General features: G+C 47.1%; 1 protein-coding gene across 1 annotated transcript in view; it reads left to right on the top strand.

Moving 5' to 3' along the window:
* LOC119963810 (matrix metalloproteinase-21-like) overlaps positions 1-26377 on the top strand; it is a 56752-nt gene that overhangs the window by 2873 nt on the left and 27502 nt on the right. Inside the window, exons 2-3 of the mRNA XM_038793115.1 lie at positions 12462-12773; positions 15936-16959. Of these exons, the coding sequence (XP_038649043.1) occupies positions 12615-12773; positions 15936-16959 (1183 nt within the window). The 5' untranslated portion in view covers positions 12462-12614. The remainder of the gene's footprint in view (positions 1-12461; positions 12774-15935; positions 16960-26377) is intronic.

Genomic DNA, 26377 nt, shown 5'->3' with positions numbered 1-26377 from the left:
ATGATAATGCCATTGAATGTTAATAGGAGATAGTTAGATCCTCTCTTGTAGGAGATGGTCATTGCCTGGCACTTGTGTGGCACGAATGTTACTCGTTATTTGTCAGCCCAAATCTGGATATTGTCCAGGTCTGTGTTTAGACATGGACTGAGGAGTTACAAATGGTATAATTTGGATAAATGTGAGGTTGTCCACTTTGGTAGAAAAAAACAAGAAGTCAAGGTCAGCACGGTGACGCGGTGGGTTAGCACTACTGCCTCACAGCGCCGAGGTCCCAGGTTCGATCCCGGTCTTGGGTCATTATCCGTGTGGAGTTTGCACATTCTCCCCATGTTTGCATGGGTTTCGCCCCCACAACCCAAAAGATGTGCAGGCTAGGTGGATTGGCCACGCTAAATTGCCCCTTAATTGGATAAAATAAATTGGGTACTCTTTAAAAAATGTAAGAACGTGAAGGCAGACTATTATCTGAATGGCCATAAGTCAGGAGCGAGGAACATGCAACAAGACCTGGGTGTCCTCGTACACCAGTCACTGAAGGTAAGCATGCAGGTGCAGCAGGCGGTAAAGAAGGCAAATGGCATGTTGGCCTTCATAGCGAGAGGATTGGAGTACAGGAGCAGGGATGTCTTGCTGCAATCATACATGGCCTTGGTGAGGACACACCTGGAGTATCATGTGCCGTTTTGGTCTCCTCTGGGAATGAGGATGTTCTTGCTCTTGAGGGAGTGCAGCAAAGGTTTACCAGATTGATCCCAGGGATAGTGGGATTGATGCACAAGGAGCGATTGAATTGGGAAGGATTGTATTCGCTGGAGTTCAGAAGAATGAGAGGGGGGGTCTCATAGAAACCTATAAAATTCTAACAGGACTAGACAGGGTAGATGTAGGAAGGATGTTCCCGAAGTTGGGGGTTGTCCAGAATCGGGGGTCAAAGTCTGAGGATTCAGGGTAGACCATGTAGGACTGAGATGAAGAGACATTTCTTCATCCAGAGATTGGTCGGCCTGTGGAATTCATTACCACAGAAAGTAGCTGAATCCAAAACATTGCATGGTTTAAAGAAGCAGTTAGATATGGCACTTTGCACGAAGGGGCTCAAAGGATATGGGGGGAAAGCGGGATTAGGCTATTGAGTTGGATGATCAGCAATGATCATAATGAATACAAAAGATTGACCATTCCAGTATTTATTGGACGAGTCAAAGTCCCTTATTAACTATTAGATTGAAACCATGTTTACATTTCCCTCTAACATGAGGCAATATATTTGATATTCACCTGTCATCCTTTGGGATCACACTTAGCTTTCAAAGGTTTTGTTCATGGACCTTCCAAACAGCAAACTATGGATGCAGAATATCTTCAGCCTCACAACTGGTATCCATATGAACTATCCAGTGATTATTTAAGGATAGATTCCAGTCAAAAGGGATATGAAGTTAAATTCTGTCCCTCACCCTATTGAATTATCCAGAGTCTGCCTACTCGCTGGTTTAATGTAACTATAATTACTGAGGTAAAAGTAAATTACTGCGGATGCTGGAATCTGAAACGAAAGAGAAAATGAACAAAGAACAAAAGAACAAAGAAAAGTACAGCACAGGAACAGGCCCTTCAGCCCTCCAAGCCCGTGCCGACCATGCTGCCTGTCTAAACTAAAATCTTCTACACTTCCTGGGTCCGTATCCCTCTATTCCCATCCTATTCATGTATTTGTCAAGATGCCCCTTAAACGTCACTACCGTCCCTGCTTCCACCACCTCCTCCGGCAGCGAGTTCCAGGCACCCACTACCCTCTGTGTAAAAAAACTTCCCTTGTACATCTCCTCTAAACCTTGCCCCTCACACCTTAAACCTATGCCCCCTAGTGATTTACCCCTCTATCCCGGGAAAAAGTCTCTGACTATCCACTCTGTCTATGTCCCTCATAATTTTGTAGACCTCTATCAGGTCGCCCCTCAACCTCCGTCGTTCCAGTGAGAACAAACCGAGTTTATTCAACCTCTCTAGAATTTAGAACAGTACAGCACAGAACAAGCCCTTTGGCCCTCGATGTTGTGCCGAGCAATGATCACCCCACTCAAACTCACGTATCCACCCTATACCCGTAACCCAACAACTCCCCCTTAATCTTACCCTTTAGGACACTACGGGCAATTTAGCATGGCCAATCCATCTAACCCGCACATCTTTGGACTGTGGGAGGAAACCGGAGCACCCGGAGGAAACCCACGCACACACGGGGAGGACGTGCAGACTCCGCACAGACAGTGACCCAGCCGGGAACCGAACCTGGGACCCTGGAGCTGTGAAGCATTGATGCTAACCACTATGCTACCGTGCTGCCCTCTCCTCGTAGCTAATGCCCTCCATACCAGGCAACATCCTAGTAAATCTCTTCTGCACCCTCTCGAAAGCCTCCACATCCTTTTGGTAGTGTGGCGACCAGAATTGAACACTATCCTCCAACTGTGGCCTAACTAAGGTTCTATACAGCTGCAACATGACTTGCCAATTCTTATTCTCAATGTCCCGGCCAATGAAGGCAAGCATGCCGTATGCCTTCTTGACTACCTTCTCCACCTGTGTTGCCCCTTTCAGTGACCTGTGGACCTATGCACCTTTGGAGGTGTGGACCTTGGGTAGGGTGCTCTTTCTAAGAGCCGGTGCAGACTCGATGGGCCGAATGGCCTCCTTCTGCACCGTAAATTCTATATAGATCTCTCTGACTGTCAATACTCTTGAGGGTTCTACCATTCACTGTATATTCCCTACCTGCATTAGACCTTCCAAAATGCAATACCTCACATTTGTCCGGATTAAACTCCATCTGCCATCTCTCCGCCCAAGTCTCCAAACGATCTAAATCATAGAATCATAGAATCATAGAATTTACAGTGCAGAAGGAGGCCATTCAGCCCATCGAGTCTGCACCGGCTCTTGGAAAGAGCACCCTACCCAAGGTTAACAACTTCACCCCATCTCGATGGGCCAAATGGCCTCCTTCTGCACTGTGAATTCTATGAAAACCCAGTAACCCCACTCAACACTAAGGGCAACCTTGGACACTAAGGGCAATTTATCATGGCCAGTCCACCTAACCTGCACATCTTTGGACTGTGGGAGGAAACCGGAGCACCCGGAGGAAACCCACGCACACACGGGGAGGATGTGCAGACTCCACACAGACAGTGACCCAAGCCGGGAATCGAACCTGGGACCCTGGAGCTGTGAAGCGATTGTGCTATCCACAATGCTACCGTGCTGCCCCTAAATCCTGTTGTATTCTCTGACAGTCCTCATCGCTATCCGCAATTCTACCAATCTTTGTGTCGTCCGCAAACTTACTAATCAGACCAGTTACATTTTCCTCCAAATCATTTATATATACTACGAACAGCAAAGGTCCCAGCACTGATCCCTGTGGAACACCACTAGTCACAGCCCTCCAATCAGAAAAGCACCCTTCCATTGCTACTCTCTGCCTTCTATGACCTAGCCAGTTCTGTATCCATCTTGCAGCTCACCTCTGATCCCGTGTGACCGTGGGGCTGGTTTCTATATTCCCTAGTTGGCCTATCTACATATTGTTTTAAGAAGCCCTCCTGGATGTTCCTTACAATCTCTGCCCCATCCAAGCCCCTAGCACTGAGTGAATCCCAGTCAATATTGGGGAAGTTAAAGTTTCCCATCACAACAACCCTGTTGCTTTTACTCCTTTCCAAAATCTGTCTACCTATCTGCTCCTCTATCTCCCGCTGGCTGTTGGGAGGCCTGTAGTAAACCCCCAACATTGTGACTGCACCCTTCTTATTCCTGATCTCTACCCATATAGCCTCGCTACCCTCTGAGGTGTCCTCCCGTAGTACAGCTGTGATATTCTCCCTCACCAGTAGCGCAACTCCTCCACCCCTTTTACATCCCCCTCTATCCCGCCTGAAACATCTAAATCCTGGAACGTTTCGCTGCCAATCCTGTCCTTCCCTCAACCAAGTCTCTGTAATGGTAACAACATCATAGTTCCAAGTACCAATCCAAGCTCTAAGCTCATCTGTCTTCCCCATAATACTTGCATTAAAACATATGCACCAGGCCACCAGTCCCGCTGTTTTCAGCGACATCTCCCTGTCTGCTCTGCCTCAGAGCCATACTGGCCCTATTCCCTAGTTCTCCCTCAATGTTTTCACCTTCTGACCTATTGCTCCGGTACCCACCCCCCTGCCATACTAGTTTAAACCCTCCCGTGTGACACTAGCAAACCTCGCGGCCAGGATATTTATGTCCCTCCAGTTTAGATGCAACCCATCCTTATACAGGTCACATCTGCCCCTGAAGAGCTCCCAGTGGTCCAGATAATAGAAACCCTCCCTCCTACACCAGCTGTTTAGCCACATGTTTGGCTGCTCTATCTTCCTATTTCTAGCCTCACTGGCACATGGCACAGGGAGTAATCCCGAGATTACAACCCTAGAGGTCCTGTCTTTTAACTTTCTGCCTAGCTCCCTGACCTCCTGCTGCAGGACCTCATGCCCCTTCCTTCCTATGTCGTTAGTACCAATGTGTACCACGACCTCTGCCTGTTTGCCCTCCCCCCTCAGGATGCCCGCTACCCGTTCGGAGACATCCTGGACCCTGGCACCAGGGAGGCAACATACCATCCTCTTTCACGTCCACAGAAGCGCCTATCTGTGCCCCTGACTATAGAGTCCCCTATGACTATTGCTCTTCTGCGCTTTGACCCTCCCTGCTGAACATCAGAGTCAGCCGTAGTGCCAATGCTCTGGCTGCTGCTGTTTTCCCCGATAGGCTATCCCCCCGACAGTATCCAAAGGGGTATACCTGTTCGAGAGGGGGACAATTACAGGGGATTCCTGCACTGACTGCCTGCCCCAAAAATGCTGGAAAATCTCAGCAGGTCTGGCAGCATCTGTAAGGAGAGAAAAGAGCTAACGTTTCGAGTCCGATGACTCTTTATCAAAGCTAACAGACAGAGAAAGTGGGGAATATTTATACTGTGGCGTGAGAATGAAAGATGAGTCATAGCCACAGAAACCCAGAGAAACCGGGTGCTAATGGCCACAGATACCAAGGAGAAAGAGTGTTAATGGCAGTCCCCAGAGAGAACAAAGGATGTGAAAGGTCAAACAGCAGAGAAACTAACATCAGAGGCTAAACTGTGACATGGAGATGTGGGTATAATTACAGAGAGTTCTCAATACTAATACTACAGGGTGAGGTTAGCAGTGTGGGTTCAATTCCAGTACCAGCTGAGATTATTCTTTAAAAAAATTTTAAATCTGGTTTAGCTCAGTGGGCTAGACAGCTGGTTTGTAATGCAGAACAAGGCCAGCAGCATGGGTTCAATTCCCGTACCAGCTCATTACCTGAACAGGCGCTGGAATGTGGCGACTAGGGGCTTTTCACAGTAACTTCATTGCAGTGTTAATGTAAACCTACTTGTGACAATAAAAGATTATTATTGTGGGCAGCACGGTAGCATTGTGGATAGCACAATCGCTTCACAGCTCCAGGGTGCCAGGTTCGATTCCGGCTTGGGTCACTGTCTGTGTGGAGTCTGCATGTTTTCTCCGTGTCTGTGTAGGTTTCCTCCGGGTGCTCCGGTTTCCTCCCACAGTCCAAAGATGTGCAGGTTAGATGGATTGGCCATGATAAATTGCCCTTAGTGTCCAAAATTGCCGTTAGTGTTGGGTGGGGTTACTGGGTTATGGGGATAGGGTGGAGGTGTTAACCTTGGGTAGGGTGCTCTTTCCAGGTGCCGGTGCAGACTCGATGGGCCGAATGGCCTCCTTCTGCACTGTAAATTCTATGATATAATGGTGCCATGCTCACTTACTGATGGCTCCATCCATGGGTATGTTATGAAGGAGCTATATAAGAAGTTGGTTAGGTTGCAGCTGGAGTACTGGGTGCAGTTCTGGTCATCAAACAATAGGAAAGATGTGATTGGACTGGAGAAGATTCAGAGGAGATTCACCAGGATGTTGCCTGGGATGGAAAGTTTCAGCTATGAAGAGAGATTGGATGGACTGGGGTTGTTTTCCCTGGAGCAGAGGAGGCTGAGGGGGAACCTGACTGAGGTGGACAAAATTATGAGGGACACAGATAGGGTGGATAGGAATGTACCTTTTCCCTTCGCAAAGGGGTCAATATCAGGGGGCATAGATTTAAGCGAAGGGGCAGGAGGTTCAGAGGGGATTTGAGGGAAAACATTTTCACCCAGGGGGTGGTGGGACTCTGGAACTCGCTGCCTGAAAGGGTGGGAGAAACGGGAACCCGCAAAGCATTTAAGAAGTATTTAGAGGGAGTGCTTGGAGCACCACAGCAAACAAAGCTACGGATCAAGTGCTGGAAAATGGGATTAGAAGAGATAGGAGCTTGATGGCCGGCACACACACAATGGGCCGAAGGGCCTCTTTTTGTGCTGTAAAGCTCTATGACTATGTTACTGGACTGGTAAACGTGAGGCCTGGTCTAATGATCCAGAGACATGAGTTCAAATTCCACCATCGTAGTTGGCCAAGTTAAATTCAATTAATTATTCAAATTTAAAAGTTGGCATCTGTTGTGGTGACCATGTGACCACAGGATTGTCATTTTTAAAGAAAAACTCATCTGGTTGACTAATGTCCTTCAGGGACCAGGAAATCTGCTGTCCTTACCCTGTCTGGCCTACATGTGACTCCAGACCCACAGCAACAAGGCCAGCCCGTAACTGCCCCTCGGAAATGGCCGAGCAAACCATTTTGTTGTCATGAAGACTGCAGCACGGTGGCACAGTGGTTAGCACAGTTGCTTCACAGCTCCCGGGTCCCAGGTTCGATTCCCGGCTTGGGTAACTGTCTGTGCGGAAGTCTGCACGTCCTCCCCGTGTGTGCGTGGGTTTCCTCCGGGTGCTCCGGTTTCCTCCCCCCAGTCCAAAGAGGTGCAGGTTAGGTGGATTGTCCGTGCTAAATTGCCCTTCGTGTCCAAAAAAGGTTAGTTGAGGTTACAGGGATAGGGTGGAGGTGTAGGGATAGGGCGGAGGTACGTATGGGCTGAGGTAGGGGTGCTCTTTCCAAGGGCTGGTGCAGACTTGATGGGCCGAATGGCCTCCTTCTGCACTGTGAATTCTATAAGACAGTTCAATAAATGTCAGAGCGGCCAGTAACATTCATATCCCTGAGTGAATAAGAAAAACGTTGTCCTGCAGTTTGAAAAAAATCTTGGCAGGAACAGAATATTCTCGAGTCATAATATCTGTAGCCTAATTTTACATAATCACACATTAAACAAACAACAAACAGAGACAGGATTCTGACCCGCAGGCGAAATAGCAATGATCTCTCTACTTGCTGGAGTCATACCTCACACAATGGAAGATGGTTGGCTTTTAAGCCATGGAATTTAGAAGATTAAGGGGTGATTTGTTCAAAATGTTCAAGCTATTAAGGAGAACTGATAGGGTCGATAGTAACTATATCCAGGGTCCATGACTAGGGGACATTGTGTAAAGATAAGAACCAGTCATTGCAACAGAAGAACGAGGAAACATTTCCACGTAGCAAGTGAGAGAGGTTGAACTCACTCTCACAATCAGTGATTGACACACGATGGATTGTTCATTCTAAAACTGCGAGTTTTCAGTAAGGCCATGATGGGGCAGGGCTGGGCTCACGCTCAGGACAACCACAGACTCGAGGGGCTGAATGGACTCCCCCTTTTCCTGCGAATTCTATCAATTCCTTTCAAAATCCCAAAGACCTCAATTAAATCTCCCCTTAACATTCTAGATTTCAGGGAATATAGACCTAGTTTATGCAACCTCTTCAGATCAGCTAACAATTGGAGCCCTGGTAATATTCTGGAAATCAAGGGGGGAGCTCTCCGCTGGTTGGAGTCACACCCGGCACAAAGGAAGATGGTTGTGGTGGTTGGAGGTCAATCCAGCTCCAGGACATCACTGCAGGAGCCCCTCAGGGTCGTGTCCTAGGCCCAGCCATCTTCAGCTGCTTCATTAAAGACCTCCCTTCCATCAAAGGGTCAGAAGTGATTTGCGGATGGCTGCACAATGTTCAGCACCATTCTCGACTCCTCACATAATAGAACATAGAACATAGAACAGTACAGCACAGAACAGGCCCTTCAGCCCTCAATGTTGTGCCGAGCAATGATCACCCTACTTAAACCCACGTATCCCAACAATCCCCCCATTAACCTTACACTACGGGCAATTTAGCATGGCCAATCCACCTAACCCGCACATCTTTGGACTGTGGGAGGAAACCGGAGCACCCGGAGGAAACCCACGCACACACGGGGAGGACGTGCAGACTCCACACAGACAGTGACCCAGCCGGGAATCGAACCTGGGACCCTGGAGCTGTGAAGCATTGATGCTAACCACCATGCTACCGTGAGGCCCCCTCACGGTAATGATAATGAAGCAGGCCATGTCCAAATGCAGCAAGGCCTGGACATATCCAGGCTTGGGGCTGACAAATGGCAAGTTACATTCACGCCACACAAGTGCCAGGCAATGATCATCTCCAATAAGAGAGAATTTAACCATCTCCCACTAACATTCAATGGCATCATTATCACTGAATCTCTCACAGACAACATCCTGAGGGTCACCATTGGTCAGGAACTGAACTGGACTAGCCATATTAATACTGTGGCTACCAGGACATGTCAATGGCTAGGAATCCTACGGTGAGTTCCCACCTCCTGACCCCCAAAGCCTGTCCACCACCTACAAGGAATGCAATGGAATACTCCCACTTTCCCGGATGAGTGCAGCCCCAAAATCACTCAACAACATCCAGGACAAAGCAGCCCGCTTGTTGGCACTCTGCTTGTTGGCACCCTTCTTGTTGGCACCCTTCTTGTTGGCACCCTGCTTGTTGGCACCCTGCTTGTTGGCACCCTGCTTGTTGGCACCCTGCTTGTTGGCACCCTGCTTGTTGGCACCCTGCCCACAAGCATTCATGCCCTGGGTTCCCCTGCAAGCCATTCACTGCCCTGACTTGGAAATATCTCGTTCCTTCACCATCACTGGGTCTAAATCCTGGAACTCCCTCCCTAACAGCACAGTGGGTGTACCTTCATCACAGGGACTGCAGCGGTTCAAGAAGGCGGCTCACCACCAGCTTCTGAAGGGCAATTAGGGGTGGGCAATAAATGCTGGCCTAGCCAGCGACACTCACATCCCGTAATTGAATCTGAAAAAGGTATGCGCACGTTCCAACGTCACAACATTATTTGGCTGGTCCAGTGCCCACCACTGCCTGGAAGTGGTCTACCCAGAGCTTTGTATACTGCAGTGAACCCTTATCCTTTCTATATTCAAAACCTCTGGATGTAAAGACTATCATTCATGAAGTTAGATACTTGAAAGTAAACGCAGTTAATCCAGACGGGATCTAACCAGAGCTGAGTAACATCATGTCCATCCTCATGTATTTAAAACACCTTGAGATAAAGACCAACATTTCAGTGATCTCTACGTGCTGGTTGGAGGTGTGTTCTCTCCACAAGGTAAGCATAGGCAGGAGAGGGCAAGTGAGGTGTTCAAATCAACCTTATTTCAAAGTACAAGGCGTCAGTGAAACACACACTCTGACATCTTCAAACCAGGTTTCTGTACAGGAGACGATCTGTCCCTCCCCACCAATGTTTCTGTAAGAGTCAAATCATTGCCCCATTAGGGGGCAGAGCAAGACCTCCCTTTAACTCCAGTTACCCATCCGACCTCATTAGTTCTCTGCTCCGACTGTACAATCCATGCGGCCCCTCCACCCCTTTCAGTAAGTTTGAGGTAATAAACAAGGAATCCACAACGTCCAGAGAACTTCCCCATGTGTTGTGGATTTGTCACCCCATTGGGAGAGTGGACCAGCAGCAAAGAATTTCCCAGAGCTATAATCAGTTACTGAGTAAGACAGACACAGATCGTCTTCAATAGACACAGAGAACCAGAAATCCGAAACACATTCCACCCTATTAATGTGTAAGTGTATCAGCAACTATTTCTGTTTATGTGTATGTGTGTGAGCGTGAGATTGTATGTGTGAGTGCAAGATTGCGTGTGTGTGAGATTGTGTGTATCTGCAGAGTGTGCGAGTCTGTGAGTGTGCGTGCAGTGTGTGTGGAGTATGTGTGCTTGAATGTGTGTGTTTGTGCAATGTATGTGGAGTATACGTGTAAATAATGTGTGTGTGTAGTGTGCGTGGAGTATGTGTACATGTGGTGTGTATGTGTGGAGTATGTGTGTACATGATTTGTGTGCGTAGTATGTGTGTGGAGTATGTGTGTGTTTGTAGTGTGTGCAAAGCATGTGTGTATGTGGCGTGTGTGTTTGTGTAGTATGTGTGGAGTATGTGTATACGTGGAGTGTGTGTGTGTGTTTGTGTAGTGTATGTTAATTGAGTGTGCATTGTGTGGTATGTGGAGTATGTGTGTACATGGTGTGGGTGACTGTGTTTGTATAGTGTGTGTTAATTGGATGTGAGCGTGTGTGTGAGTGTGCATATGTGTATTTGAGTGTGAGGTGTGTGTGAGTGTGAGTGTATGAGCGCCCTGCCTGTGAGAATGTGAGTGTGTCTGTTTGTGTGCGTGAGTGTATGTTTGTGTGCGTGAGTGCGAGATTGTGTGTGTGTCAGTGTGAGAGTGTGTGAGTGCGCGATTGTGTGTGTGTGTGAATGTGTATGTGTGAGATTGTGTGTGAGTGTGTGTGTGAGAGTGTGTGGGTGTGTGTGAGTGTGTGTGTGTGTGTGTGGGTGTGCGTGAGTGTGTGTGTGAGAGTAGGTGTGAGAGTGGGTGTGTATGAGCATGTGAGTGCACTATTGTGTGAGCGTATGAGCGTGAGTATGTGATTGTGTGTGTGGGGGTGTGTGAGTGCGAGTATGTGTGAGATTGTGCGCATGTGAGTGCATGAGTGGGGTGGGGTGGGGCTGTGTGGGGTGGGCAGGGTGGGGTGGGGCAGGGTGGGGTGGGGCAGGGTGGGGTGGGGCAGGCTGGGGTTCTGCAGGGTGAGGTGAGAAAGCGTGTGGTGGGGTGGGGCAGGGAGGGCAGGAGTGGAGACTGAGCACTCTCTCTCCCCTTCACACAGGGTCTCTCTCTCCAGAAAGCTGTTGAGGATGAAGGTCAATTGAAAATGTCAAATTCAAATTTATGTTTCAAAACTAAAGCTAGCATTTCATGGAGTTGAAATACAGATCAGACTCCAGGGGCTAAATGATCTCCTCCTATTTTTATTTAACTGGCTTGAGGGGCTGAATGGCCTCCTCCTGTTCCTGTGTTCTTTCTGATTCACTGTGCGAGACAAGTCGAGATGTTCTGTCACAATGACCTATGCTTATTGAAGAGTTTGTTGTGCTTTTTCCGCTTCTGGGGCATCGACAAGACAGAGCAAGGTTGAGTCCAGGGCCCTTCCTATTTGTGAGGTACATGAATGATTTGGACTTAAATGAAAGGGGTATGATCAAGAGGTTCAAGGATGACATGATTATTGGTCGGGTGGTAAACAGTGAGAAGATTAGCTGGAGACTTCAGGAGGATATCAATGGACCAGGCAGGTGGGCAGAGCAATGACAAATGGGATTATACCTGGAAAAGTGTGAAGTAATGCACTTGGGAAAGGCTAACAAGTCAAAGGATTCACTATGAGTAGTAGGACCCTGGAAAATACCGAAGGTCAGAGGGGCATTGGCATGCAGATCCCTGAAGGTAGCTGGGCAGGCAGATGGGTGGATAAGAAGGCATACGGGAGACTTGCCTTTCTTTATTAGTCGAGGTGTAGAATACAAGACCAGGGAAGGTCATGGCTGGAACTGTATAAAAATGTTGGTTAGGCCGCAACTGGAGTGCTGTTCTGGTCACCACATTATAGGAAGGATGTGATTGTACTGGAGAGGGTGCAGAGATACACTAAGATGCTGCCTGGGATGGAGGGACTGGGCAATGAGGAAACGATGGATAGGCTGGGGCTGTTTTCCTTGGACCAGCAAAGTTTGGGAGGGGACCTGATAGAGGTATCTAAGATTATGAGGGGTATGGACAGGGTCGATAGGAAGACACTTTTCCATCTGCAAACGGGTCAATAACCAGGGGGCGTAGATTGAAGGTAAAAGGTAGAAGCTGAAAGGGGAGCTGAGGAGAAACACTTTCGCCCAGAGGGTGGTGGGGGTCTGGAACTCACTGTCTGAAAGGGTGACTGAGTCAGAAACTCCAGTAACATTGAAGAAATATTTAGATATTCACTTGGGCTGACGTAACCCCTGGGGCTATAGCCAAGCATTGGACATGGGATTAGTGTAGCCAGATCCTTGATGACCAGTGTGGACAGGATGGCCTGAATATCCTCCTTCTGTGCTGTTTATGAGTCTATGAATGACATCCTGACGATGGTATCAGATGGTTTGGATACAGCATCTTTCGGGTTTTTCTCTCTCGCGCAGACAATCATCTCCCAGGTGGCAGCTGATTTGGAAACGTGACCGGGAGGACTTACTGCCTTCAGCCGAGTATTGATCGCAGCGAGCGGACTGATCGGGTCGACCGAGGGAGAAACCGAGAACCGTGCAGACAGCTGACATTGAGCGGTGAGGACCATGAAGCCGCCGAGGTCTGGAGTGTTGTCCCTGTGTCTCCAGCTCTGCCTCCTGCCGATGAGTGTGTGTGAGAGGGTCTATCACAGCCGCGACCACTCGGACATCCAGGAGAGAGTGTGGACTCGGGCCCGACCAGTCCTGACCACCAAATCAGCCCAGGTACGGCACCCAATCTCCCGGGATTACAGGGGGAGGGCGGGATTCTCCGGGGTCTCCTGTCCGCGTGTTTCCCGCCAGCAGGAGGCAGCGTGCCATTCACTGGTGGCGCGGGATCAGAGAATCCAGCCAGAGAATTCCAGTCAGGATTACCTAAAGATAGAAAGCACAGAAAGAGGCGCTTCCAGCTCAATGGTCCCAATGCCGATTGACACCCCCACATCAATCCCTTCCCATCTCTATACATCTAACTCTCCCAATATAACCCTCTATTCCTTTCTCCCTCACGGCCTTATTTTCTCATTGATCATCTCGTCTGCAAGCGAGTCGACCCCAACATCACCTTTGGTCATTTAAACACCAGCTCACCCCCTCAGTCTTCTGACTTCCCAAGGACAGACCCCCAGCTTGTTCAACCTTCCCTGATGGGTGGAAGCTCTCCGTTCTGGTATCATTCCAGTAAATCATTTTTGCACCTTCTCCAATGTCTGTCCCATTGTTAAAATATGCTCAAATCAGGCGGCACGGTTGCACAGTGGTTAACACTGCTGCCTCACGGCTCCAAGGTCCCAGGTTCGATCCCGGCCCTGGGTCACGGTCCGTGCAGAGTTTGCACATTCTCCCCGTGTCTGCGTGGGTTTCACCCCCACAACCCAAAGATGTGCACGGTAGGTGAATTGGCCACACTAAATTGCCCCTTAATTGGGAAAAAAAAAAAATATATATATATATATACTCGAACCAAGTTTCTATTAATGTTTACAGCAACCTCTCTGCTTTTCAGCTCTATCCCTCTGGAATGAACATCCCAGCATGCTTTAGGCTTTTTTACACTTTTATTTTTTGGGCCCAAACAGACACGACCTAGAAATGCCAGCGTCACAGCCATTGGTTTCAGTTAACACACAGAACACCTCGCAATTGGGTGACTATTTGGAATATTGCAGTGGGATTAGTTTGGGATTGATACAGGGCTATGGGGAGAGAGTGGGGCAGTGGGATTAGTTTGGGATTGATACAGGGCTATGGGGAGAGAGTGGGGCAGTGGGATTAGTTTGGGATTGACACCGGGCTATGGTGAGAGAGTGGGGCAGTGGGATTAGTTTGGGATTGATACAGGGCCATGGGGAGAGAGTGGGGCAGTGGGATTAGTTTGGGATTGATACAGGGATACGGGGAGAGAGCAGGGCAGTGGGATTAGTTTGGGATTCATACAGGGATATGGGAAGATTGGAGCAGTGGGATTAGTTTGGGATTGATACAGGGATATGGGGAAAGAGTGGGGCAGTGGGATTAGTTTGGGATTGATACAGGGATACGGGAGAGAGTGGGGCAGTGAGATTAGTTTTGGATTGCCACGGGGCTATGGGGAGAGTGAGGCAGTGGGATTAGTTTGGGATTGATACAGGGATATGGGGAGAGAGTGGGGCAGTGGGATTAGTTTTGGATTGACACAGGGCTATGGGGAGAGTGAGGCAGTGGGATTAGTTTGGGATTGATACAGGGCTATGGGGAGAGAATGGGGCAGTGGGATTAGTTTGGGATTAATACAGGGATATGGGGAAAGAGTGGGGCAGTGGGATTAGTTTGGGATTGATACAGGGATACGGGAGAGAGTGGGGCAGTGAGATTAGTTTTGGATTGACACGGGGCTATGGGGAGAGTGGGGCAGAGGGATCATTTTGGATTGATATAGGGCTATGGGGAGAGAGTGGGACAGTGGGATTAGTTTGGGATTGATAAAGGGATATGGGGAGAGAGTTGGGCAGTGGGATTAGTTTGGGATTGATACAAGGATATGGGGAGAGAGCGGGGCAGTGGGATTGGTTTGGGATTGATACAAGGATATGGAGAGAGAATGGGGCAGTGGGATTATTTTGGGATTGATACAGGGCTATGGGGAGAGAGTGGGGCAGTGGGATTAGTTTGGGATTGATACAGGGCTATGGGGAGAGAGTGGGGCAGTGGGATTAGTTTGGGATTGATACAGGGATATGGGGAGAGAGTGGGGCAGTGGGATTTGTTTGGGATTGATACAGGGATATGGGGAGAGTGGGGCAGTGGGATTAGTTTGGGATTGATACAGGGATATGGGGAGAGAGTGGGCAGCGGGATTACTTTGGGATTAATACAGGGATATGGGGAGAAAGTGCGGCAATGGGGTTAGTTTGGGATTGATACAGGGATATGGAGAGAGAGTGGGGCAATGGGGTTAGTTTGGGATTACAGAGAAACACAGAAAATAGGAGCAGGAGGAGGCCATTCAGCCCTTCGTCCTGCCCCACCATTCAATATGATCATAGCTGACCATCCAACTCAATAGCCTGATTCTGCCTTTCCCCCTTTTGATGCTTTGATTATCTTCGCCCCAAGTGTGATATCCAACTGCTGACACAGGGCTATGGAGAATGAGTGGGTTTGTGGGATTATTATGGTGTTGATACTGGGCTATGGGGAGCCTGTGGGGCACAGAGAGAACTTTATATTAATTGCATTAAATTCCACCAGCTGCCTTGCTGGGATTTGAACCAACATCCACAGTGCAGTATTTATCTTGGATAAGTGATATTACCAATTAACCACTGTCTTTCCCGAATCATTTTCTCCCTCTCTCCCTGTCCTGCCTTCGCAGGTTAACATCAGATGTCATTCCCATCATTGCCTGTGTCTGAATATCCCACCATAGAATTTCCGTCTTCAATGGTTCCCCCACATTCAGGGATTGTGACATGATTTATTAATGGAATTGGGCCATTGCTGGAACAAGCTGGGATATTAACCACAACTTGTTTTTTTTCACTATGATTTTTACAACTTACACCATGAGGTTGTACAGTAAAACGCCCCAAGGGTCTTCATTCCGAGTCAGAGAAGTCAGGTGACCAAATCTCAGAAGGGCATTGGTTATTGGTAAGCGTCAGGTGACCAAAAGCTTGTCCAAAGAGTTAGTTTCAGGAGGAAAGAGGTGGAGAGATACAGGGAGGGGATTCTGGAGCTTAGGGCCCAAGAACCTGGAGGCATGTCAGCAGGAGTGGGCATGTTCAAAATGGCAGGAGCTCAGCTATCTCGGAAATATCTCTTCCATCCACTCGTCGAGCTGATTAAATTCCCAGCATCAATTTCATTTAACTTGTCCAGAACATTTTCCTGTGATTCCCTTTTTAGGAATATCTCGACAAATATGGATGGACGGAGCCGGTGAACTGGGAGGATTTGGCCTACCAAGGTGTCTCGGTGCCATTGGATGATGACCCCTCTCCGTTGGACATTTCTGGGCTCCTATTGGAAGGTCATTACAGCCGGCGACATGTGAAAGAACAGGAAGAGTCCCGGCAGATGCTGGCCAAGTACACCAGTGCCCTCCTGAGATTTCAGAAAGCCAATGGTATTCCTGTCACTGGCATACTGGACGATGCGAGCAAAGAGGCCATGAATATGCCGCGCTGTGGAGTCCCAGATCACAAGGCTCACGATAACAACTCTGACAGTGTGAATGGCACGATGGGACGCAGTTTCGCCCTCGGCTACACTGCAGGGACAGACCAGCTCAAGGTGGGCCGTAACATCTCAGCAATCACAAGCGTCAAGCGACCCAGCCGTCTGGAGACTCCCCGGGTTGGAACCCAACACCACCGCAGAGAAACCTCCAACCATGGTATCCGGCCCAAGCGCCTGCAGCCCACCCACCGTGACGCCCAGCACAACTCCACGGAGATCACCGGCCAGGGGCCCAGTCAAACAACAATCTCCAGCCAAGACCAGCACACCGACACAGAGACTCCGATCCAAGCCCAGCTCAACCAAACAGCCACCTTCAACCAAAGTCAAGCCGATGGTGCCAGGAGCTCAAACCAAAGTCAACCCGACAACACAGAGAGTTCGTGGGATGGTACCATTCCTGGCTCTGGCCGCAGGAAGCGTTTTATACGGTGGCTGGTACACAACCTAAGGAAGAAGAGAGACTCCACAGACTTAATAGACAACAGCTTCCCAATGCTGGCCTTCACGAAGACAAAGCTGAAGTGGCGCATTCTGGACGAAGGCTACAGCTCCCAGCTGACAATAGATGACCAGAAGATGATCCTGAAATTGGCCTTTCGGATGTGGAGTGAGGTCACACCCCTCATATTTGAAGAGGATTTGACGTCTCCCGCCTCAGAAATAGACATCAAACTGGGATTTGGAACAAGTGAGGAATCTTCAAACCTTCTTAACTTTAATCTCACAATTATCTATTGCATGGGAATTCAGAATATCGCCATCTATTATCTTCACACTGGGGACAGGAATAGCACAGGTTAGATACTGAGTAAAGCTCCCTCTACACTGACCTCATCAAACACTCCCAGGGCAGGTACAGCACAGAGTTAGATACAGAGTAAAGCTCCCTCTACACTGTCCCCATCAAACACTCCCAGGACAGGTACAGCACGGGGTTAGATACAGAGTAAAGCTCCCTCTACACTGTCTCCATCAAACACTCCCAGGACAGGTACAGCAAGGGGTTAAATACAGAGTAAAGCTCCCTATACACTGTCCCCATCAAACACTCCCAGGACAGGTACAGCATGGGGTTAGATACAGAGTAAAGCTCCCTCTACACTGTCCCCATCAAACACTCCCAGGACAGGTACAGCATGGGGTTAGATACAGAGTAAAGCTCCCTCTACACTGTCCCCATCAAACACTCCCAGGACAGGTACAGCACGGGGTTAGATACAGAGTAAAGCTCCCTCTACACTGACCCCATCAAACTCTCCCAGGACAGGTACAGCACGGGGTTAGATACAGAGTAAAGCTCCCTCTACACTGTCCCCATCAAACACTCCCAGGACAGGTACAGTACGGGGTTAGATACAGAGTAAAGCTCCCTCTACACTGACCCAATCAAACTCTCCCAGGACAGGTACAGCACGGGGTTAGATACAGAGTAAAGCTCCCTCTACACTGTCCCCATCAAACACTCCCAGGACAGGTACAGCACGGGGTTAGATACAGAGTAAAGCTCCCTCTACACTGACCCCATCAAACTCTCCCAGGACAGGTACAGCACAGGGTTAGATACTGAGTAAAGCTCCCTCTACTCTGTCCCATCAAACACTCCCAATACAGGTACAGCACGGGGTTAGATACAGAGTAAAGCTCCCTCTACACTGTCCCCATCAAACACTCCCAGGACAGGTACAGCACGGGGTTAGATGCAGAGTAAAGTTCTCCCTACACTGTCCCCATCAAACACTCCCAGGACAGGTACAGCACGGGGTTAGATTCTGAGTAAAGCTCCCTCTACACTGTCCCCATCAAACACTCCCAGGACAGGTACAGCACGGGGTTAGATTCTGAGTAAAGCTCCCTCTACACTGTCCCCATCAAACACACCCAGGACAGGTACAGCACGGGGTTAGATACAGAGCAATGTTCTCTCTACACCTTCCCATCAAACACTCCCAGGACTGGTACAGCACGGTGTTAGATACAGAGTAAAGCTCCCTCTACACTGTCCCATCAAACACTCCCAGGACAGGTACAGCACAGGGTTAGATACAGAGTAAAGCTCCCTCTACACTGTCCCATCAAACACTCCCAGGACTGGTACAGCACGGTGTTAGATACAGAGTAAAGCTCCCTCTACACTGTCCCATCAAACACTCCCAGGACAGGTACAGCACAGGGTTAGATACAGAGTAAAGCTCCCTCTACACTGTCCCATCAAACACTCCCAGGACAGGTACAGCACGGGGTTAGATACGGAGTAATGTTCTCTCTACACCAGACCCCAACATTTGTTTGGATGCCGGACGAGAAGCCCAAACAGTTTTTCTATTTGTAAAACTGAGGAAAGGATATTTCTGACCAATCGGTACCCTTAATTTAATCACAGAATTAACCACATTAACATCAAAGAAATAGCTTTACAATTATCAGTTAAACAGTTCTTAAGTAAAAGGAACAACTGTAACGTACTATCTGCACATGCCACTGATTACAATTCAGCAGCCAATGCAGTTCAAATGCCCCTTCTAAATAAAATTAACAAAACAGGTTATTTGCTAACATAGAAAGATTGAAAATAGCAGCAGGAGGCCATTCAGCCCTTCGAGCCTACTCCACCATTCATTATAATCATGGCTGATCAAATTCAATACCCTGATCCCGCCTTTGCCCCAAACCCCTGGATCCCTTTCATCCTAAAAGCTCTATCTAATTCCTTCTTGAAATTACACAACATTTTGGCCTCAACTACTTTCTGTGGTAGTGAATTCAACAGATTCACCACTCTCTGGGTGAAGAAATTTCTCCTCACCTCAGTCCTAAAAGGTTTACTCCTTTACCCCAAACTATGTACCCTAGTTCTGGACTCCCCCACCATCATAGAATTTACAGTGCAGAAGGAGGCCATTCGGCCCATCGAGTCTGCACCGGCTCCTGGAAAGAGCACCCTACCCAAGGTTAACACCTCCACCCTATCCCCATAACCCAGTAACCCCACCCAACACGAAGGGCAATTTTGGACATTAAGGGCAATTTATCATGGCCAATCCACCCAACCTGCACATCTTTGGACTGTGGGAGGAAACCGGAGCACCCAGAGGAAACCCACGCACACACGGGGAGGATGTGCAGACTCCGCGCAGACAGTGACCCAAGCCGGAATCGAGCCTGGGACCCTGGAGCTGTGAAGCGATTGTGCTAACCACAATGCTACCGTGCTGCCATTGGGAACATTCTTTCTGAATCTACCCTGTCTAATCCTGTTCGAATTTTATAAGTTTCTATGAGATCACCTCTCTCTTCTAAACCCCAATGAATATAATCCAAACCGACTTAGTCTCTCCTCATATGACAGTCCCGCCATCCCAGGAATCAGCCTGGTAAACCTTCGCTGCTCTCCCTCCATAGCAAGGACATCCTTCCTCGGATAAGGACCCCACCAAAACTGCACACAATACTCCAGGTGTGGCCTCACCAATGCCCTATACAATTGCAGTAAAACATCTCTATTCCTACACTCAAAGCCTCTCGCTATGAAGGCCAACATACCATGTGCCTTCTTTACTGCCTGCTGTACCTGCGCGCTTACTTTCAGCGACTGATACACGAGGACACCAAGGACTCGCTGAGTATCCGCCTCTTTCAATTTTCACCCAGTCAAATTATAATCTGCCTTCGTATTTTTGCTACCGAAGTGGATAACCTCACCTTTATCCACATTATACTGCATCTGCCATGCATGTACCCACTCACTCAGCCTGTCCAAATCCTGCTGAAGCATCTCTGCATCCTCCTCACAGCTCACCCTCCCACACAACTGTGTATCATCTGCAAATCTGGAGATCATACATTTAGTTCCCTCGTCCAAATCATTAATATATAATGTGAACAGTTGGGGTCCTAGCACAGATCCCTGCGGTACCCCACTAGTCACTGCCTGCCAATCAGAAAAGGATCCATTTATTCCAACGTTTTTCTTCCTGTTTGCGAACCAGTTTCTATCCATCTCAAGACACTACCCGTAATCCCATGCGCTTTAACTTTACATAATAATCTGCTTTGTGAGACCTTGTTGAAAATCTAAATAAATCACATCCACCCGTTCTCCCTGGTCAACTCTACTAGCTTTCCAAATACTGTGCTATAAGGCAGCATGGTGGCGCAGTGGGTTAGCATTGTTGCCTCACGGCGCTGAGGTCCCAGGTTCGATCCCGGCTCTGGGTCACTGTCCGTGTGGAGTTTGCACATTCTCCCTGTGTCTGCGTGGGTTTCGCCCCCACAACCCAAAGATGTGCAGGGTAGGTGGATTGGCCATGCTAAATTGCCCCTTAATTGGAAAAAAAATGAATTGGCTACTCTAATTTTTTTTTAAAAATACTGTGCTATGAAATCCTTGCGAATGGACTCCAGCAATTTCCCTACTACCGACGTTAGGCTCACAGGTCTATAGTTCCCTGTTTTCTCTCTACCTCCCTGTGGTGAATGTAACTTAGTAATTCACACTGTATTTACCAATACCATTGTAAGTGCAGTAGTGTTATCCGACCACTAGGGGGAGTAGCTCTGGGAATGCTCAGGAGTTTGTGCAGGGCTCCACCCACGACTCCTCCCCCTGGACTTGCTGTATAAATACCGTTGTCCAGAGCCAGCCTGCAGTTCATCGAGAGTTCAACGGGTAACAGGCTGGCTCTGTAGTAAGTAGATTAAAACCACTGTTCATATCTTAAAGCACGTGTCTAGCGAATTGATGGTTCCATCACTCCCTTTTTGAATAGTGGGGTTACGTTCACCACCCTCCAATCTGTAGGAACCATTCCAGAGTCCAAAGGATTTTGGAGAATGACCACCAATGGATCAACTATTTCTAGGGCCACTTCCTTAATATCCTGGGATGAAGATTATCAGGCCCTGGAGATTTGCCCACCTTCAATCCCATTAATTTCCCCACAGTAATTTCTTTACTAATACTACTTCTCTTCAGCTCCTCACTGAAACTTGTGTTTCTCAGAACGTCCGGTACATTATTCATGTCTTCCTTTGTGAAGACAGAAACAAAGTACAAATTTAGTTCCTCTGCCATTTCTTCTTTTTCCTGTTATGAATTCCCCGGGGCGGCATGTGGAGCAGGGGTTAGTACTGGGACTGCGGGGCTGAGGACCCGGGTTCAATCTAGAAATGACCTTGTTGGTTTGTCTTTGGAATGTTGCTGGGGCAGTCTTCATTCCAAACATCATACGTTTAAACTGGTATATACCATTTAGTGTTGCAAAACCAAAGCTTCCTTCACCCTGTCTGATAAAGGTATTTGCCAGTATACTTTAAGTAAGTCAATTTTAGAAAAGAAAATTTCTTGTCCCACTTTTTCAATACAGTCTTCAAAACGATGACTAGGATATGACTTTGTAACTGCATCGACTTTCCTATAGTCCACACACAATCATTGCATTTCCTTTGGTTTTGATACCGTCACAACAGGTGAGCTCCAATCACTGCAACTCACTTCAAATATGTCATTCTTAAAAAGGTTTTCCTTTTCTACCTTTGCCAAGTTTAGTTGATTCAGTCTATATGGATGTTGCTTAATTGGAATAGAATTTCCTACGTCTACATCATGTATAATCACCTTTGCACTTCCTAGTTTGTTCCCACATCTAGCTCTATGTGACTGTGACAACTCTTTCAGGTCACTCTGATTTTCCTCTGGAAGGTAACTCAGTAATTTATCCAAATTTCTTATTACTTCCTCATTGTCCAATCTAATTTGAGGAATGTCAGGAATGAGAAATTTCGAATCATCTGGGTTTATCTCTCCTCTCTGAGTTATAACTCTTAACACATCCTCCTTCTTTCCTTCCCTATCAAAATGCCTTTTGAGCATAGTAACACGAGACATCTGTGAGTTTTTTTTCTATCTAGAGTTCTTATCAAATCATTCGCCTCACTTAATTTCCTTTCGATTTGATACGGCCTACTAAATGTTGCTTTTAATGGTTCACCGACCACTGGTAATAATGCTAATATGTTCTCCCCACTAACAAAACAACAAGTTTTTGAATTTGTATCTGCCCCTTTTTTTCATCACATGCGGTGACAATTTTAAATGCTTTCTAGCCAACTCATTTAATCTCCTTTTAATCTCATCCTAAAGTTTGACACATAGTCCAACAATGTAGTCTCAGAACACTGACTCACCAAATTCTCCTTAATAAATTTAATTTGTACCCTTACTTCATGACTAAACATCAATTTCAATGGCCCTCAACATGATTGTTAAAGTGTGAAGCCACCTTTCTTACGCTCCTTGTGATCTGGATGATACAGAGTTGATTTAAATTGCTTTACTCTAAAGTTGTCCATGAGCTTGCTGAATAACGTCAACATAAAATTGGATCCCTGACCTGTGGAGTTCTTTTGGTAGTCCATATGTGTTTTTAAAAAATCAGTTAACTCCTCTACACTCTTTTAGCTGTAATATTTTGTAATGGAATGGCCTCCAGAAATCTACTAAACATTTCCATTATGGTCAACAAATATTGATCCCAGTTTTCATCTTTGGAAGGGGTCCCACACAATCAATTTGGATCCTGTTAAAAGGTTTCTCAAATGCTGGAATTGGTATTAAAGGTTTGATTACCTTTTGAGATTTTACTATCACCTGACATGTGTGATGTGTACAGCGAAATTCAATTACACCTTTATGCAGTCCAGGCTAATAAAAGATGTTTAAACATTTTTTGTATTTTTGCTTGAGTTTTCCTTACTCCTAACTGACCCCCTACTGGAAGTTCATACGCTACTCACCAAAACCTCTTTTCTATAACCCACCAGTAATACAACTTGATGAACCTCTGCCTATGTCCCATCTGTCTGAACGTGTAAAGGTCTCCACTTCCTTATGAATACATTATTTCTAATGTAATGACACTCCAGTATATACTCAGACTCTATTTCTGTGTTTGCTTTCTCATACAACTGCTCTATCTCTGAATCCTTCTGTGTAATTCTACCAATTTTCCTGAACTAATGATATCAGCTTCATCCTCCACCAGCTCTTTTTTTTTTAATCAACCATCTGGTCAAAGATGGTTTCTGATAACTGAACCTCAGCCTCCCTACCTGAACTACTCGAGTATTCCTACTCCTGCCTCAACCTGTGGATTTGTGACCTTGCCACCACACAATCCAGAAACACCCCAAGGTAGGCTTCTTGCTACACCTCAATTGTTTAACTTTCTACCACCTTTTTCACCATAGTAGGCATCACTTCCACCTGTGATACGGCTGTATCATTAACTAGGATGACCTGTTCCCCTGAAATTTCTCTCTTGCTCCTACCACCACTTCACCATGTTTTACTGGACACTCTAACCTTACCTTACATAATGGAATATTGCTCACTTCACCATTAATCCCACATATTACCACCTTTTCTCACAATAAGCTGTCTGAACTACATATCTGCTTATCTCTCACCATTAAAGATTGACTCGCTCCTGTATCCCTTAAGATCTTAACCTCCTTGCCCACTTCACTTTGTGAAGTAGCACAGTACGGTAGCACAGTGGTTAGCACTGTGGCTTCACAGCGCCAGCATCCCAGGTCCGATTCCCTGCCGGGTCACTGTTCTGTGCGGATTCTGCACGTTCTCCCCATGTCTGCGTGGGTTTCCTCCGGGTGCTCCAGTTTCCTCCCACAGTCCAAAGACGTGCAGGTTAGGTGGATTGGCCATGCTAAATTGCCTCAGTGTCCGAAAAGGTTAGGAGGGGTTATTGGGTTATGGGGATAGGGTGGAAGTGAGGGCTTAAAGTGGGTCGGTGCAGACTCGATGGGCCGAATGGCCTCCTTCTGCACTGTATGTTCTATGTTTTCTCTATAAATTTAGAGTACCCAATTCATTTTTTTCCAATTAAGGGGCAATTCAGCATGGCCAATGTGCCTACCCTGCACAACGTTTGGGTTGTGGGGGCGAAACCCACGCAGACACGGGGAGAATGTGCAAACTCCACATGGACAGTGACCCAGAGCCGGGATTGAACCTGTGACCTCGGCGCCGTGAGGCAGCAATGCTACTCGCTGCACCACCGTGCTGCCCTGCCTACTTCACTTTGAATATATGAGAAACAGATCTGACACTTGCTCACCAACCAACCTCTGAACAGGCTGAACACACTTTCTCACATCTTTAGCTGCAACCATGGGTTTTGTTGCCATTTTAATAAACCTCACTGGCTTATCCTGTTTTAACGAATCTGCCTTGCTGGTATTTTCCTTCAGCCACCAACACTGTGACTTTGTGCGTCCAACTTTATAACAATGAAAACATTTAAGTTTTCTTACTTTTATTCCACCCTCATAAGTTTCCTTTTTAACCTGAGACAACATCTCTTTAATATCTCCAACTAAACCTCATTTTCCTTGACTAGCTGTGGATTTCTCATTTCCCCAGTTTCTATCCTGCACAGAGAGAAATTGACGTTGAAAATCAAGCCATGGTTAATGAACTAATTCAAAACAATCTGCCATCTCTGCTGCCTGACTAGCAGTTTTAACCCGTTGCTTTTTTTAAAATTAATTTGCGGGTGTGAGCATCACTGGTTTGGCCAGAATTTATTGTTCATTCCTAATTACCCTTCAGAAGGTGGTGGTGAGTTGCCTTCTTGAACCGCTGCAATCCTTGAGGTGTAGGTACACTCACGTTGCTCTCAGGGAGGGAGTTCCAGGATTTTGTCCCAGCGACAGCGAAGGAACAGCGATATATTTACAAGTTAGGGTGGTGAGTGATGGGAGGGCAACCTCCAGGTGGTGGGGTTCCCAGGTATCTGCTGCTCTTGTCTAGTTGATGGTGATTGTGGGTTTGGAAGGTGAGTTCTCAGTACTGCAGGAAATTAATCTTTAAATTCCTCCACAATAATCATTTCCGTAAGAGCTTCATAATTTAGGTCTATTTTTAATGCTCTTATCCACCTATCAACATTATTTTGTTTGATTCTTTCAAATTCTGTATACGACTCATATTGTTACTTCTTTAGATTTTTAATCTTCTGTCTGTAGGTGTCTGGCATTAGTTCATTTGAATTTAATGTGCCTTTCCTCACCTCATCATAATCCCTGGATACTGCCTCTAATAATGATGCAAGCATTTCATTAGTTCTACCTCTTAAATCTGTTTGAACCAACACAACTCACATGGTTTTTCTTACTTCAATTGTTTAATTACGTTCTCAAATTATATAAAAAAGGCTTCTATATCTTTCCCATCAAACCTTGGCAGTGCTTGAATATTTTTAAACATACCCCTACTAGGATTTGGACTAGGAAGGGTTCCTCCATCCTCTAAACAGTCCTCAATAAATGCCTTCAATTCCAATATTTTAAGTTGATATTCTCTTTGTTTTTCCAATTCCCTCTCATGCAGTTCCATTTTGTGAAGTTCTAATTCTCTTTCTTTGCACTATTCTTTTGCATTACCTCTCTCCTTTTTTCTTTATCTGCACTCTCTGTTCCATTTGCTTCTACCATTGCCACTCTCTCTTTCTGCTTTTCCTGCATTTCTAATTGTTTCATTTATAATTGAATTTTAGCTAATTCCGATGAATCAAACTGTCCCCATTAAACACTCCCAGGACAGGTACAGCACGGGGTTAGATACAGAGTAAAGCTCCCCCTGCACTGTCCCATCAAACACTCCCAGGACAGGTACAGCACGGGGTTAGATACAGAGTAAAGCTCCCTCTACACTGTCCCATCAAACACTCCCAGGACAGGTACAGCACGGGGTTAGATACAGAGTAAAGCTCCCCCTGCACTGTCCCATCAAACACTCCCAGGACAGGTACAGCACGGGGTTAGATACAGAGTAAAGCTCCCTCTACACTGTCCCCATGAAACACTCCCAGGGCAGGCACAGCACAGGGTTAGATACAGAGTAAAGCTCCCTCTACACTGTCTCCATCAAACACTCCCAGGACAGATACAGCACAGGGTTAGATACAGAGTAAAGCTCCCTCTACGCTGTCTCCATCAAACACTCCCAGGACAGGCACAGCACGGGGTTAGATACAGAGTAAAGCTCCCTCTACACTGTTTCCATCACACTCCCAGGACAGGCACAGCAC

The sequence above is a fragment of the Scyliorhinus canicula genome, chromosome 3, assembly GCF_902713615.1.
Source record: "Scyliorhinus canicula chromosome 3, sScyCan1.1, whole genome shotgun sequence".
Classification (NCBI taxonomy): Eukaryota; Metazoa; Chordata; class Chondrichthyes; order Carcharhiniformes; family Scyliorhinidae; genus Scyliorhinus; species Scyliorhinus canicula.
This window is presented reverse-complemented; position numbering and strand designations above follow the sequence as displayed.